At 37.9% G+C, this 16,128-nt stretch overlaps 1 protein-coding gene across 14 annotated transcripts in view; it reads left to right on the top strand.

Moving 5' to 3' along the window:
* BDP1 (B double prime 1, subunit of RNA polymerase III transcription initiation factor IIIB) overlaps nt 1–16,128 on the top strand; it is a 58,778-nt gene that overhangs the window by 37,612 nt on the left and 5,038 nt on the right. For 12 of the 14 annotated variants that reach the window (XM_049795019.1, XM_049795021.1, XM_049795018.1 and 9 more), the window contains 12 exons: nt 1,953–2,069; nt 2,373–2,409; nt 4,193–4,276; nt 4,946–5,177; nt 6,714–6,871; nt 7,536–7,677; nt 8,254–8,440; nt 9,686–9,746; nt 11,309–11,498; nt 12,959–13,175; nt 14,085–14,127; nt 14,983–15,280. In XM_049795019.1, coding sequence (XP_049650976.1) covers nt 1,953–2,069; nt 2,373–2,409; nt 4,193–4,276; nt 4,946–5,177; nt 6,714–6,871; nt 7,536–7,677; nt 8,254–8,440; nt 9,686–9,746; nt 11,309–11,498; nt 12,959–13,175; nt 14,085–14,127; nt 14,983–15,280 — 1,766 coding nt within the window. Of the gene's footprint in view, nt 1–1,952; nt 2,070–2,372; nt 2,410–4,192; nt 4,277–4,945; nt 5,178–6,713; nt 6,872–7,535; nt 7,678–8,253; nt 8,441–9,685; nt 9,747–11,308; nt 11,499–12,958; nt 13,176–14,084; nt 14,128–14,982; nt 15,281–16,128 lie in introns of those variants that run through there. The other 2 variants (XM_049795024.1, XM_049795030.1) reach the window with 2 other exon arrangements.

Genomic DNA, 16,128 nt, shown 5'->3' with positions numbered 1-16,128 from the left:
CCAATACATCCTTATTAACCACAACTTCTCTTCCTGTCCTTGGATAGATACATGGATATCATTCCCTTGGTCTGTGGGCCACCCCCTTAAAATAACTCAAATGACATTTGATGGACATTTAGTCCATGCCTTTGGCTACATGTATTAATGTGATTGCTTAGGAGGGGTGGCATGTTGTGTTGAGTTTTTGGGCACCAAAACCACCAGGTTGGTCACTGCTGCACTTGCCTTGTTTCTTGTGGGGCTTGTCTTCCCTTGATTCATGTTGTTCTTGCTATAGTACTTACTATAGGATACAACTCAATGGATTAAAAAAAGTTTAAACGTATATCCATTTAAATCTCCAGCACTTGTCCCTTTGGTTCAGGCTGTAGAGTTTGACACTGCAATGGAATGGACTCCATTCCTTGTCCGTGTTCCAGCGTGGGCCCTCCATGGGCTGCAGTCCATTCAGGGGTGTTCCTGCTCTGTTTGGCATGGGTAGATGCATGGGCGTTGGTCCCTGCAAGTGAGATACCATCTACATCTGTGTCTATTTTTTCAAAAACCGTATGTTTTGACTCTTTCATGGACCATTTGTAGAGTTGGAAATTTTAAGCCTAGAGTGCAGGCCTACGTTTTAATTGTACTCTTAGACTAGAATAAAACTCAGGACTGCAAGACTGTAGCAAGACTTGGTATCATGTCTAGTAGAGGAAATGGCATACTTTTTTGTCATCAGGGAGCTGTTGAGGTTTGGGAACAGTGGACTCTGTTCAAGGCCTTGAAGTGGGCTGTGCTGAAAGGTTTAGACATTTTTCTATTTTTTTACCTATCATTCAGCATGACTTCTTTGCATTTTTTGTCCCTTTTAGCCTGTCTTATCCCAGTGATGTGTCTTCACAGCTCTTTGTTTTCCTTTCTTTTTGCTTCATTCCAAATCTGTTTATCCAGACTGTTCCATTCATACCTCAGATCTTCATCACTAATTCTTCCTATTCACTGCAATTCTTTTTGCTTACTACTACTAGTCATCTTGCTCTCTTCTCCCATTGAAATCCTGCTTTTTTGTCTCCTGAATTAATCACATTGTTTCTTTCTCTGGGTGAAACAGCAAGAGAATTTAAAGCTCAGTCAATACACTAAGGGAGCCTCTAGAATAATAATGGACAGCAAAGTTGTTGCACAGAAAGTTTTGCTCAATTCCTTCATTTCAAAGATGTGGAATATATTATGTGTGGGGGATGATGATCAAGTTTCCTGGTTTAACACAGAGGAGCCATGAATAAGTGATAAAGTTAGATGCCTGAAGACTCAGCTGTTGCCAAACTTAAATAGATCAGTAGAAAGTATCTGTAAAAGTGCAAGCCTTTGAAAGCTACCCAGATTGACCACTGTTTTTCATAAGAACCTCACTGCAAATACTCTAGGCTTCCTGGCATATGTCAAGTTCTCATTTCTGAAAACGCTAAATGTCTGAAGTTCTCAGTGAAAAGACTGAGAAGTGAAAGACTGAAAGTGTTGAAGAAGAAAAAAAGAATCATAGCTAAAATGGTGGGTGGGTGTCTGTGGGGGTGTATTCCCTGGTCTTACTTTGGAAAAAGGCTGGACTGTTTTTCCTTCCTGAAGACTTAAAAAGCAGAAAAAGTGTGAAAACTAACAAAATCCATTTGAGGTAAACAGCCACCATAAAAGATCTCAGCTGCATAACTTAGTTTGGTGGAGTAATAAACAACTAGAAACAAGGTCTGATGCTTCCAGTTAGTTACAAGCAGCACTACCAGTTCTGCCTCCAGTTCATAGAACTGCTGCCTTCTTAAATCAGAAGGTATGTAGTATAAGACTTGATTTTTGGGAAGGATCCCACTAAATGTTCAAGATCTGGTAAGTATATGTGGTTTATAAAAATTTGCATTTGACAAATTTTCTTTTGGAGCTGGTGAACTGAAATACTTTTAAAATTATTTTTACAGCTGGAAATAGTTGTGAATATACCAGATGTGCAGGTGGCTACTGATGTTGAAAGTCTCTCGCATGCATCTGTCCAGCCAGTGGTAGAGAGGGAGGAAAAAGTAAACACCTCAACAGCTGTAAGAATGTCTTTTGTTGTTGTTGTTGGGTTTTTTTTTGCTTTTTGTTTCATAGCACATACAGACCTATGTGGACAGTGTCAGGTTGCCGTGTCTGCTTGTAACAGTATAGCTTAATAGCAGTCTCACAGATATGAGGGACACAGCTATGGGAAAACTATGTAAGTAAATATTGTTACCCTTTAAAATACCCTTTCAAAGCCAGGGTAACCTTTAGGCAGAGAATTTACCTGTAAGCATTAAATTAAAATTGTGGACTCATTTTTTTATACAACTTTGATATTGCTTTTCTTTTTATTTAAGGAAACAACTGTACATGAAAATCCAGAGGTGGACAAAGGTAGATATGAAACAGTCCTGTTCGTATCCTTCCCATTAACTTGCTTACCCATACGTAGTTATTCTTGCTGGAAGTTTGGAGGTTTATGTATCTTATAAAAAAACCTGCTCATGAGATACTGGATGCTTTTATGTTTTGGAGATTTAAACTGTTTTCTTTCTTGCTGTTCTCTATCAAGTAGGGGGACCAAGCATTGCAAGGGTCAGAATGTGCCTTTTGTGTATTCTGTCTATCACTTTCCCATGCTCTGGTTAGTTGTACCAGAAGAGGAAACTTTGCAAGTGCTTACTTGCAGCTTGCTTGACATGTGACTGAGTGATACAAAGAGTGGGCAGATTCATAGCTTTGTCATCTCTGTGGTCTGTGACTTTAATATCCTGAACTGGTAAAATAGCATGTGTGACAGACTTTGATCACAGTCTTCCAGAAGCAAGTGTTCTTACCATATGAGATACGTTACAAACTCTTAGGGATCTATTAATTTTTAGAATAGCTTTCACTTGTAAATTTAAATACATTCTCAATACATCTTCCTAGGCACTGGAAATTGAGTAGGCTACTGTCTTATTTGAAGGAGGGGAAGCCTATTTTGTTCTTCTGATTTATTTCAGTACAACAGTTTTGGAGGATGGAAATGTTGTGTTGGATATGACCAGTTAGTAATAGGCAAAGGGATGTATTGTGGATAGAGATTAGGAATTGGGAGTCTCAACTAGAATGTGGATCAACACTATAGGTTATAGATTTCTGTGATTAAACTGCTACCTCTGTCTTTTCCATTTGTGGTGGGCTGACCTTGGCCGACTGCAAGATGTCCACCCAGCTGCTCTCCCACTCTTCCTCTTCAACAGGTTGAGGGGAGAAAATAAAATGGAAAAGCTCCTGGGTTGAGATAAAGACAAGGAGATCACTTACCAAAACAGACTCAATTTGCGGAAAACAAATTTAATCTATTGCCAAACAAAATAGAGTAGGATGGTGAGAAACAAAGGCAAAAACTAAAACACCTTTCCCTCCCCACCTTCTTAGGCTCAAGTTCACACCTTCATTTCCCATTCCTCTCACTCCTCCCCACAAGGGGCACAGGGGGATGGGGAATGGGGGTTGCAGTCAGTTCCTAACACTTCATCTCTGCTGCTTCTTCCTCTTCATGCTCTTCCCCTGCTCCCATCTGGGGCCTTGCCTGTGGGGTACAGTCCTTCAGGATAAGTCTGCTCCATGTTGGGTCCTCTACAGGATGCAGTTGCTTCAGGGAATATCTGTCTGCTCCACTAAGGTCTCCTCCACAGGTTACAGGGGAATCTCTGCTCCCACATATGGAGCACCTCCTCCTCTTCTTTCCTTACTGACCTTGGTGTTTGTTTGAAGGGTTGTTTCTGACACTTTTTCCCTCACTCCTCACTGCTATGCAACATTTTCCCCTTTCTTAAATCTGTTTCCCAAAGGTGCCACTGTCTTGGCTGACAGGCTTAGCTGTGTCCTGTGATGGGTCAGCTGGAACTGGCTGTGTCCAGGGCGGCCCCCCTGCTGCCAACACCATGCCACCTGTACCCAGTATGCTATTAAAGGGAATAATGTTGCTGCTCAGTGTCTTTACAATAGTTTGAATTTAGTAGGTGAGAATTGCTGTCTGTCTACAAGCATGTTGATCCATGAATGACAGCAATTTAAAAAATACGTACTTCACTATATTGATGATAGTGTCAAATGCTTTTTGAATATGGGTAAGTGGATTTCTGGTTAAAGTGCTTGTGACTTGTAATGTGTGTGAACAACTTTGCAGGAATTAATGATGGAAGCACTGAAGCTGCCATGACTTTACTTGCAATGGGTGATCCTATGTTCCAGTTAAAAACAATTACTGAAGGTATGATATGATTTATGGGACAAAGCCTTGCTTGTACTTTCTGGGTCCACTTAAGGATGGATGGAGCAGTGGCTGCAAAGCTCTTCTTCCACATGCCTGTGCATAGCAGGAGATCAAAAGAGTCTTTTATGTTTTTAGTCCTGCTGAATTGTAACACGTAGTGAGACTAGGCAATGCAGGTTGTCTGGAAAACGGCACCTTACTGGATATTGCCAACTGCATCACTGTGCTAGAAGTGTGTTTCTGAGACCTGTTTTAGGAAGAACATGTTTGAATTAATCTGGTCACATAAATTGGACAAAAGAAAGGAATCGGGCTTAAATGACCATAACTATCAGTGGACTTTCCAGTCCTTTAATGTGAAGCATAGCTTTTTCTGCCTAACTAGCTACAGCCTGAAATTACCTGGGTTTAGTCTATTTTTTTTTATAGACTTTTATTTAGAATTTATTATTTGCTTTCATTGGTTGAATCTTAGTTTCTGCATTCTTACTATCAAAAGTGTGATCTTAGGACTGCGTTTACCAGGGATTTGAATTTGCGTCTTTGGAGAATGCAGACTTTGTTAAATGAGGTTTGAAGCTGAACATCTGTAAAATAGCTTTATGTACATGCCAAACCTGAGTCTTTTAAGTTATGCTTTTCTATTTTGTTTATTGTTCTAACCAGAATGGACACCCGTGTTACCCGCTAAAGATGAGTTGGACATTGCCAATAGCCTTGTAACCCACGCCTACTCCAAACAAAATAGAACTTCTAATCAATATTTACTTTATTCAGACACTTCTACCAAGGAATTGGTCCCTTCTGAGAATGGAAGCAACATTAATGTAGAGGATCAAAGCACTGGCACAAGAATAGGTGTCGAAGAATATTTTGAGAAAAATGCTACAGATACCAGGTGAAATTACTACTTCATTTTCTTTAGGGAGATAGATCCTCTGACACTGCTTGCTTTTGCTAGGTTCTTTCTGGCATTTTTACTGAATTGCAAGCAGTCTTGCTTTAGTGAATGTTTCTCAGTTTCTGTAACTTGGTATGTAATCTGGAAAACCTCTCTTGTCTCTTTCTTGCAACTTTTGTGAGATGTTGGTGTATAATTTTGGGGACGTAGAACTTGTTCTTCACTCCTGAAGTTAAGTTTACCCTGGTGGGGGGAGAAAAGAATATTCAGGCTTAGTTGGTGTGTATCACTGTTAATTATGAAGCTCATTTTCCTGAAGTACTTCACAGCTAATCAGGCCACGGCAAATTGCTTAAGTGTCACTGCTGCCGTGGGATGTACATCAAAGATTTAGAGCAAAGGGATGTCAAGGAACCAGCTGATCTTCTATCATTATGTTTTTTAATGCTTTATGTTTTTTAATTTTGTGCAAACATTTGTGAATGTTGAAACAGCTTTATAGAACACCTTTTCAGAAAAAATCTTCTGGTGATCATGTATTATTTGAAAGACTATTTAATTTGTTGATTGCTTGAACAAACTATCAGATTATGCTCCTCTAAAAAATTATAATCAAAGATATTTTAAGTCCAGTGGCTCTTTTATTGTATTATTAATCAGAACTTACTACCATGTGATCAGAGTTAAATTTCTGATCTTCTCATGTTTTTTAAATACTTCAATTCTCATTTTTTTTCTGTAGGTAGGGAACATCCTAGTTTGCAGTATACCTGTGTCCTGGTTTCGGCTGGAATAAAGTTAATTTTCTTCTTAGTAGCTGGTATAAAGCTGTGGTTTTGATTTAGGATGAGAATAATGTTGATAACACACTGGTGTTTTAGTTGTTGCTAAGCAGTGTTTATACTAAGTCAAGGACTTGTAAGCTTTTCATACTGCCCTGCCAGTGGAGTCTGGGAGTGCACAAGAAACTGGGAGGGGACACAGCCAGGACAGCTGACCCAAATGAGCTAAAGGGGTATTCCATACCATATTACATCATGCCCAGTATATAAACTGGGAGGAGTTTGCCAGGGGGCACAACGGCTTGGGGATTGGCTGGGCATTGGTCAGCAGGTGGTGAGCAATTGCATTGTGCATCACTGGTTCTGTATATTCTTTTAGTAGTAATAGTAGTATGACTTTCCCTTCCTTTTCTGTCCTATTAAACTGTTCTTATCTCAACCCACAAGTTTTACTCTCCTCCACCCCACCCCCCGATTCTCTCCTCCATCCCACTGGGGGTGGGGGGAGTGAGCAAGCGGCTGCATGGTGCTCAGTTGCCAGCTGGGGTTAAACCACAACAACCTGCCTGTTCCAATTCCCAGATGGTCTTTCTTTTTTGTTCTGCCAAATAGTCTTCTGTCTCCTCTGCCACCTGTACCCTGTATTTCAGCTCTCCATTATCTCATCTGTTCCATCTCTCTTACTTCTTCTCTGCACTAACTGTCAAAAATCAAGAACTATATTGATGGCATTTTTCCTTTTTACTTGCAGTGATAGCTCTTTCCCTACAGTGAATAGTATGAGACTGACAAGGGGCAGACACCTGAAGCCTGAGCCAGCCTTTGGAGTATTGAGGTCCAATGAAAACATAATTCAGGAGTCACTTAATACAAATGTACCAGTGGAACAAATAGAGCAAGTTGAAAGTGGTAAGCCTGTTTCTTATCCTAGAGTTCTGAAAATGGTTTCTTCTGGTGGGTTTACATCTCTTCATGAAATGAAACTAAGCTGGAAGTCTTCACCTTCTGTTCATGTTCACAGGTGATTTGTCACCACTGTAATGTGGGGCATCCATGTATGGTATAGTTTTGTACATAAGTATACCTTTCAGTATAAAATTAAATGAAATCTGAATAGCAGTTTTTCCATGCATGTCTTAAATTACCTGGAAAGCCCTTATATTACTGGACTGCCGATTACAGAAATACAATACAATACAATGTACTTTTTTCTATTATTACTGTCTTTCCCTTCTATTAAAACCAGAAGGGAGATATACAGAATTGTTTCCGTATTCTTAAAGCAGTTACAAAAAAAGGTGGTATTTAAACTCTTAATTATCTTCATATCACTGGCAAAACATACAACATACCAAAGGCAAGATGAGACACAACATACCAAAGGCAAGATAAGATGTATGTATACATGTGTACATATACAGCAAAATTGTATTTTGTAGTGTGTTTATATATACACATCTACATATATACATTTTAATATACAGAAGCTTATATGTAAAAATAATATGCATGTGTATGTACACACGCACACACACAAAATATTCTTTAAATTTTTATTCTTGTATATCTTAAGAATCTACAACCCTGAGAGGTACTGCTGAAATTCAGAAGGTGGAACTAGAACAGGTCAGACCAGCTGCAGGTGATTCTTCAGTTCTTCATAATTCTGCAACTAGAAGTGTAGAACTTATCAAGCAAGTAGACGAAACTGAGAGGTAGGACGGATCACCAGTTAATAATGACTTTATTCTTAAAGTGTCTTAAAATATGCAGCTGAAGTGCATGTGTAGTATGTGTCTGTAATGGAAACAGTGTGCTTATAGATATTGTGTGTGTTTATGCATTTAGGTGTACAGTTTAGACTTTTATTTTTAAGGTTTTTCTCTTGCATGTTGTCCTGAAGCTTTTGGAGGTAAAACATTAACTTAGTTTGCTGTTTCAGAACTTAGTAATCACCTTGCTGCTTAATTGTTTCCCATGAAACTATCTGAAAGGAAATGTTAAGGAGTTGATCAATTTAGAAATGTTAATGAGCTTGTAAGGCTTCTGCTCGGTCATGCTTTTAGTAGTAAAGTCTCCATCAGTGGTGTTAGGGATGCTTTTTTCCTGAAATACTTTATGTAGACTTGTTTGACAATTTGCATTCTGTTTAGTAGAATGATGTCGTTTTTAAAGAGGTGCCCTGTTTCTCTGCAACTACATAAACCTTATATTAAATAATTATACAGAATTTAGCCCGTGCACAGGGTATCTTCAACTGGTTTCAAATTAACTAGATACATACCTTACAGAACAGAAAAAGAGATGAGAGATGCTTGTGGAAACTCAGGAGACTTGAGACCTATAAATGCATCACCAAAACCTGAAAAATCTCAGCTTGGAGTAGAGGATTGTCCAAATCAAAGTTCTGTGGATAGATTTCCTGAGCAAAATCGTTGTCCTCCTGAGCACAATATATACACAATCAACTTTACTCAGGTAAAGAACTTTAATTACAGTCTGGAAGTGCCCAGTTTCTGAAATTCTGTAAAGGAAGAGGTTTTCAGTGCAAATATACTCACCCATTTAAAGACCTGGTACTTCAGCTAGTGAATGAAGCTTTCTTTTTTGCAAAGGCATAACCAAACTTAATACGTCAGGCAAACTTAATCTTTGCAAGCCTTGATTTATAGCATTTCAGCAATAAGAGTGAGATTTTATATATATATATATATATATATATATATATATATATAAAAAAGGAAAATTTTGAGCAATTTTTTTAAAGTTTTGATGGAAGAAGTTACCTAGGACTCAAGTATTCATTCAGTCTGACCTGTTACTGTTATATTTGTTTAAATTAAAAGTAAGTTAAAATGTCATTGCTGAACACAGTATTTTCATTGTCACCTTCATTTGATTTGTTTAAAACAAACTTCATCTTTTGCTATGCTCTTTTCCATTTATTTCAAAACCCAATTAAGAGTTTTACATGCATGTTATCATGGACAATCAGTATGTCTTTCACACCCATTTCTTTGCAGTGTTTTGTGTATCCTTGTTCTGGTATAAACACATAGTATCTTATTTATTCATGAGAGAAAGGTTCATTCTCAGTTTCCTCAGGTTTTCTACTGTTGCCTGAGTTCAGTGTAAATGCAGTTATGGTGGAACAGCTGATGTGTAGTAGCTTGTTTCCCTAGTGCAACCTGTTGGTGTGTCAAGGCTGATCTCATGTTAGAACAACATACAAGAATGATTTGGCTCTTACAGGACTAGCAGAGAGTGTGAGAAGGGGTAACCTGCCGTGGAGTACTCTTGGTTTTAGCAAAGGTATATGCCATAAAAGGGAAGGGATAGGTGAGTTGCAAAGCTTAGTGTTTTTCTTTGGCACTCAGTGGTTTTGTAATGGTTGGGGGAATTTGTTTCCTTAGTGCCACTGAGCAATTTATTGTGTGAGTCATCTGTGACAGAGTTGTGCTGCTAGAAGTATAAATTTATTTTGACAAACCATCAATACAGACAATGAGCTGCATATAAATTTTATATTGCCCATGTTTCTTGTCTTGTCAGGCTAATATCCTTCAATCTAGAATAGCTAAAAGTAAAAGCTAACAAATGCAATTATGATGTCATTAGATTTTTTTGGCTTTTCAGCATTTGACATGCTTTGTATCTTTCCTGTTTTCCAGAGTTATTTCTCAAATTTATTAACTTGTTTTATTTGAAATGTGTTATTTCTAGAACGAAGCTTGTGCTCAGGATTCTCAAAAACAATGTGTAAGCAGCACAGAAGAGACTTCAGGTATAATGTGCTATATATTCTAAGTTAGCAAAAACCCACACTTGTATATCTTGCAGTTACACAAAGATGAATAAAAAAAATTAAAACGTTTTCATGGACACGATTAATCAATCTGTTTCATCAACAAAAATAATGACCCACAGCATAGTGCCATTTCCCTCCCTAGGTTCTTATCATTACATTTCATTAACATAAACTAGATTTGGGAAATTTTTGAATGATACTTCATTAAGTTTAAATATCAGTGGAAGGGAAACTTCTTGCTCTCTCCTCCCTGCTGTTAGCTCCTGCTGCTTACCTCATGCTAGGTTTAGCAGTTGTTAGAGCCTTTTATGAGCCTCTGACTCACTTAGACGTCAAAAGTTGAACGTGACAGAGGGAGAGAACCTGTGTGGTTTTCCACTGGCTTAGTGAGCTATAGTGGCTCATGAAGTTGTGGAGTGCATGCTAGTGTCAGAGTTGTGTGAGTAGGAGGGCTGGGCTGTGCAAGTGTGGAGCAGGGGAGAAAGAAGAAGAGGGGAAGAAAAAGGAAGATGACAACCAGACCTTTTTTTTTTTTAGCTGTAGTGAGTCAGCAGATTAATGTCTAACTGATTAGTTGTGATGAAAGGTATGAAGGTGATGGCTGCTTTTCCTTAAAACAATTTGAAATGGAGCTGGTTTGAAACCAATACTTGTCTAAGGTATGGGAAAATTCCTGTGTCAGAAGCCCAGAATATTTACTTTACATGGAAACTGCAGTCCAAAGTTGTAACTCCAGAGCATATGCAAAAGATAGGGCTAATACTTCCTCTTGGACATCTGTTGTTAGACTATTACTGCAAGGATCTTGGGACAGAGCACCTTAAATCATATTTAATTAGATAAAGAACCAAAGTGAGTTGAGGTTTGAGTAATAGCAGCTTTACATCACCAAGACTGAGAACTGTCAAGTAATGGAGCGGCACTGTTGTTTTCCATCTTCTGAATACTTTATAAACGTTTTCTCCTTAAATTCATTCTAACGGATGGCAGTTGGCAGTTATCTGTTCATGTCCATCTGTTGACAAAATTATTTACATTTTTAATTTATTAAATTCAAGACTATACTTGGGTCCTCTTCTGCAAGTCTGCAGTGAGGGGAAAAATCCTTGTGTTTGCTATCAAAATGTCAGAGTCCTGCCATTTAAAGAAGTTACTTTTAATACCTGACAGTTGCAATTAAAGACAGAAGGCCATTTGACCACCATTACCCAAGTTTAATTAAACTGCAAATTGTTCTTTAATGCTAAAAGATCCATTTAAAAAGCTCCATCCCTACTAGGCATTTTAATATTCTTCATTCTGAATGGTAATCAGGACTCCACTGCAATGAATAGGCTCCAGGGGGTGACAATGCATATCTCATCTAAGAAGAAAGGAGGCATATTGTCTCAAGAATATCCCCAGCACTTTTTTCCATGGAAAAATGAGTGCCTAAAATTTAATTACTCAAGTTAGGGAGGGCGTGAAGAGAACAGTGTAATTTCAAACTTGAATAACAGATTTTTGTTATTGCTTTTATTTCCCTGAAAAAATTATAGTAGTGAACAATGATCATAGAAGTCCAGAGGAGGAACAGACATTCATTTTAACGTTGGTGGAAATCCCAGCTGACTCAAAAGAGTTTGATGCATCTGATTTGCTGGAACAAACTCCAGAACCATTACTACCAGCCCCAATATTTATCAGCCCAATAAGTACATGTGAAACAAGCATGACTGCAGTGGAAAGGTAAATGTTTTATTTTTGAGAAAAGTGAAACAGTTTTTGTGAACCTTGATTGTTCCCAGAATGTGCATTATAGATTAGAACTTCTCAAAAGAAGAAATGCAAGAGGAAATCATTTTGGCAGATTGGTCAGAGAATTAAGAAAGTGAAAAGGGCTCTAATCAGATTTGAGAAAGATCTCATCGGTGGTTTACAGTTAGTGTTCTAGTTAGCTGGGATTTTGGTGTCAACCTTAATTGTGATTTATCCTCTAGAGCAAGTCTTCTTTTTTAGTAGAGGTCACTTGTCCAGCCTTAGTCTATTCTGCCATGGATACTTAGAACGAAAAGTAATTGAAATGAAAAATCTAAGCATGTTTGTATTTTTACATTAGTTTAATAGTTTTGTAAAGTAGCTCTGCAAATTAATTGCTCTCCAAATTTTTAGTGTCAGTAGTCTTCTGGAGAACATGATAATCATTGGACATAAATTCAGATACCATTCTCTTGAGTTTGTGCCATGTTCAAAAGGCAGAAGAGCTGAAAACTGAAACAAATTAATTACTCAACAGAATAATAGCTGGTTTGCTATTGTGTACTGTGATACAAAGGGTTTGAGTTTCTTTTAGGAGTATTCTTCAATGCAGTGTAACAAAATTGTTATTTCAACGTTACAGTTGAACTAAATCTCTTGGTCAGTTTGGGAGGAAAAAACCCACATCAAAGTAAAAAGACATTTTGAAGAATAGAAAGTGTTGCAAAGTTGTAAAAAATACTATTACTATATTAATGTAAGTCTTCAGATCATAACTCGCAGTGTGATGCAATTCCACATCATTGTGGAGGACCTTGCCCTATGACATCAGATGTTCATGGCATTCCCTTAGTTATTCAAAGGATAGGTCTTTGAGTGAATTTTGGCTACACAATGAATTTTGGCTACACAGTGTAAGAATTCTAACTCCTGTGGAACTAATGATGGACAGAATTGCTGATAGGCAGAATTAGGGTGCATCTTCTGTCTCACTGTTCCCTTACTGCTTTACCCTATTTCCCTAGTCTCGGATGCTTTCCCTCGATGTCTTGCTGTATTTTGAGATCATACTGGGGGGAGGGGGGAGTGGAAGGGTTTGGGGGCATGGGGATGAAGATTCAACTGTGCATATAAATAATAATGGATTTTAGGATTTTCTAGGGCAGTTAATCAGTTGTCATATTTTTACATTTTATGAAAATATCAAGTGGAGTTCAAATAGAACAGCTTCTAAAGTAACTAGATTCAATTATGACAAAAACTCAATTCTGTAATTCAAGATAGCGCAGCAAAATGTTTCTCAGTAGTAAATAGTACATTTGAAGCTAATATTGACATTAAGCAAGAAGGAGTATCACCATGGATTCATGTGTAATTTCCATACAGAAATGTTATACAAAGTAAATTTTGGCTTCTTGTACAGTCACAATAATGACTTTATATATAAACAGCACTGGATCCTTGACAACAGCAGCTGATGAAATTGCTGCACCTTTGAAGAGCAGTATAAAAACAAAACAACTAGAGAGTGCATCAGTAGAGTCTGTTCCAAATTCGCAGACGACTCAAAAAAGGTCAGCTGCTGAACTTGAAGTGAATGATTTTCCTCCTGCCAAGAAAACTCTGTCTACTGTCACTGTGGAAGGTAACTTGGAAACCACTTATAAGGTAAGAAGATAATTTGGTAAGTGAGTATTTATGCATAGTATAGATGCATAACATGTAATAGAGCATTTTAATTATGTTTATTGTTTAACGGTATCACTTGCTTAAAAATATACTGCCTGTACAACTTAAAAGGAAAATCAACACCCACAGATTGTTTTTTATTTTGAACTCTACAACAGTTTGGGGGCTGTTGATTTAGTTCTAATTCTCTGGAGAATCTGTAGACTCAGGGGTTTTTTTATTAGGCTTCCTAGTAGGCAGACTGGTATATGTCTTATCTGGTTCATTCACCCCACAGCCTTTCTGACAATGACATTGCAGGAGAGGAAAGTCTGGATATGTATTGGATGACTGGCAGACTGTCTAGGTTCACTGAACAATGTTACGATTCCTCATTGTGTCTGTTACATGAAGTTGTTAGATATGGACCTACCATTTTTTAACATAGTGGGTATTAGTTTAAAAGAACAAGCTGCAAATAAAAACTGGCCAGCATATTTCCAGTTTCCCTCTGTGCTTTTAGAATACGACCAAGCTTGTTGCAGTGACTACCATTGATTTTTTGTGAGTAGGCTAAGACTGTGTAGTGTTATCTGTGTGAGGGAATGGGTGGTAATTCCCCACCTGATTCAGAGAGCTTTTCTAGGAAGGACTGGATAACAATCCTCTTCCTTTTTTGATTTCTCATCTTGACATCCTTGTCTTGAGTCATTTGTCATAAGAACTCCTTGAAAAGCCTGCTCAGGAAATGAGTTAAGTGATGAATGATACTGTACTGAAGTTGTAGTCTTCTGTATCACTCCTGTTCTTAGAACTGTATACGTGCGATATGACTTTACCAACTTTCATTGTCTTTTCTATATTGAGAGAAATAGAGAAATAACTTCTTTTTTTCTTTTTTAAATACAGGGTTATTCAATTAAATCCACAAATGCTCCAATGATAGCTTCTGGTAGGTAAACTTAAACTAATAAAACAAAGTATAATGAATGTAAATGCTTAATACATCATAGTTGAATACTGGTTGTCATTGTGCTAAACAGTCCTGTCTGAGGCTATCTACCATAAAAGAAGAAACAAATTTTCCCAGTAATACCCTAATACCACCATTCCATGTTTTCTGCTATAAACTAGATGTGTTGGATTACATAAATGGCTATTAATTTAATAATGATTCTAGAAACATTGCTGTAGCTGGTCTATTTGTGAAATTGGGAAGCTTTTTGGCTAAACGTGATACCTTCTCGTAAGCAAGTATGTCCATCTGTTGGAGATGCTAATAATCAAAGGTATTAACTGGTACTTTAACCATACTACGCCAAAATAATTTCTTTTATTTTACTTTGTATTTGTCTCTTTAAAAAAATATATGTGCAATGTAATTGAAAGCTTTGAATTATTTGAAATCTGCCTCTGAAGAATCAGAAAGAAAGCAGAATTGCTGACAACGCAATCCTCAGTGATCTGTGAAGGGTTTGGAGAACTACTTTTTGCCCCTGAAAGAGACTTCAAAGGGAAATTGTAGAAGCTTAAACACCTAGAAGACTTGACTGAGTCCTATGGTGTGCTGTAAAGGAGGGGGGGTGTTGCTGTAAAACCACACTTCTAGTCTGTGACTTGTGGACCATTAACTTTTAATTCTTAGTGGTGACTTCAAAAACAAATGTCAAAAAAGCTGAAGAAAAATTCAGCCCTTCTCTTCTAATGGTGCAAGCCAATTTGACATCACACACATCTTTTGGGCTGTTGTGTTATCACTGAAGTTAAGTAACTGAAGTCCTTGAATGTCTTTCAACTCCTTTTACAGGGAATCCTTTTCAAAAAACACAGGCTTCAGCAAAGGAAAAAGAAGTTAACTCTGTGTTGGTGCCTGAATCTATGTCACCACTGGCTGAGAGAAGCCAACTTCAGACTTTGGAGAACTTAGGGAAAGCACAACTTGAGAATTCAGCATCCAAACAGGAAGAGGAGGTGATGTCTAGATTAGCCTCTAGCAGAAAAGCAGAAATAAGTGGACAAGGAAAGCAGGGGGATGCCCATGAATCTGGACAGTTGGAACATACTGGAAGCCTAGCATCATCATCTTCAAAAACTCCATTACTCAGGTATTTATGCAATAACGTTGTGTCAGCCTCTTCTGTAAAAAAGACCTTGTTTCCTTTTGTGGTTTAACCCAAGCCAGCAACGAAACACCATGCAGCCACTCATTCACTCCTCCCCACTCCCAGTGTGATGGGGAGGAGAATAAAAAAAAAAAGTAAAACTTGTGGGTTGAGATAAGAACAGTTTAACTAAAGTAAAATAAAATATAATAGTATTAATAACAATAATAATAATAGTAATGAAAAGGAATATAACCAAAAAAAAGAGAGAAATAAAATGCAAGAAAATACAAGTGATGCACAATGCAATTGCTCACCACCTGCTGACCGATGCCCAAACAGCAACCTGCCCCTCCCAGCCAGCTCCCCTTGCAACTGAGCATGGCATTCTATGGTATGGAGTATCCCTTTGGCTAGTTTGTGTTAGCCGTCCTGGTAATGCTCCCTCCCAGCTTCTTGCCCACCTGCTTGCCGGCATAACATGGGAAACTGAAAAAAACTTAGGATCAGTGCAACTTAGCAACAACTAAAACATCAGCGTGTTATCAACATTATCCTCACACTAAATCCAAAACACACTGTACCAGCTGCTGAGAAGAAAATTAACTATCCCAGCTAAAACCAGGACACTGAGGTTTTTATATCCTTTTTCCACTTAGTGTGACAAGAAGGGCAATACCATTGTTTGTGACCTACATGGCTAAGAGTTACAGTATCTATCCCCTTAAGCAAATTAGAAAGGATCAAACTGTCTGCTTTGAAATATGAATTATTTTATTCATTAAATGAGCAAATTGGCCAAGGGACACTACTGATGTATGGTATGTCTATTTAAACACTGACAGATGCCT

The sequence above is a fragment of the Accipiter gentilis genome, chromosome Z (assembly GCF_929443795.1).
Source record: "Accipiter gentilis chromosome Z, bAccGen1.1, whole genome shotgun sequence".
Classification (NCBI taxonomy): domain Eukaryota; kingdom Metazoa; phylum Chordata; class Aves; order Accipitriformes; family Accipitridae; genus Astur; species Astur gentilis.
The sequence above is the reverse complement of the archived record's forward strand: the minus strand, read 5'-3'. Positions and strand labels throughout refer to the sequence as shown.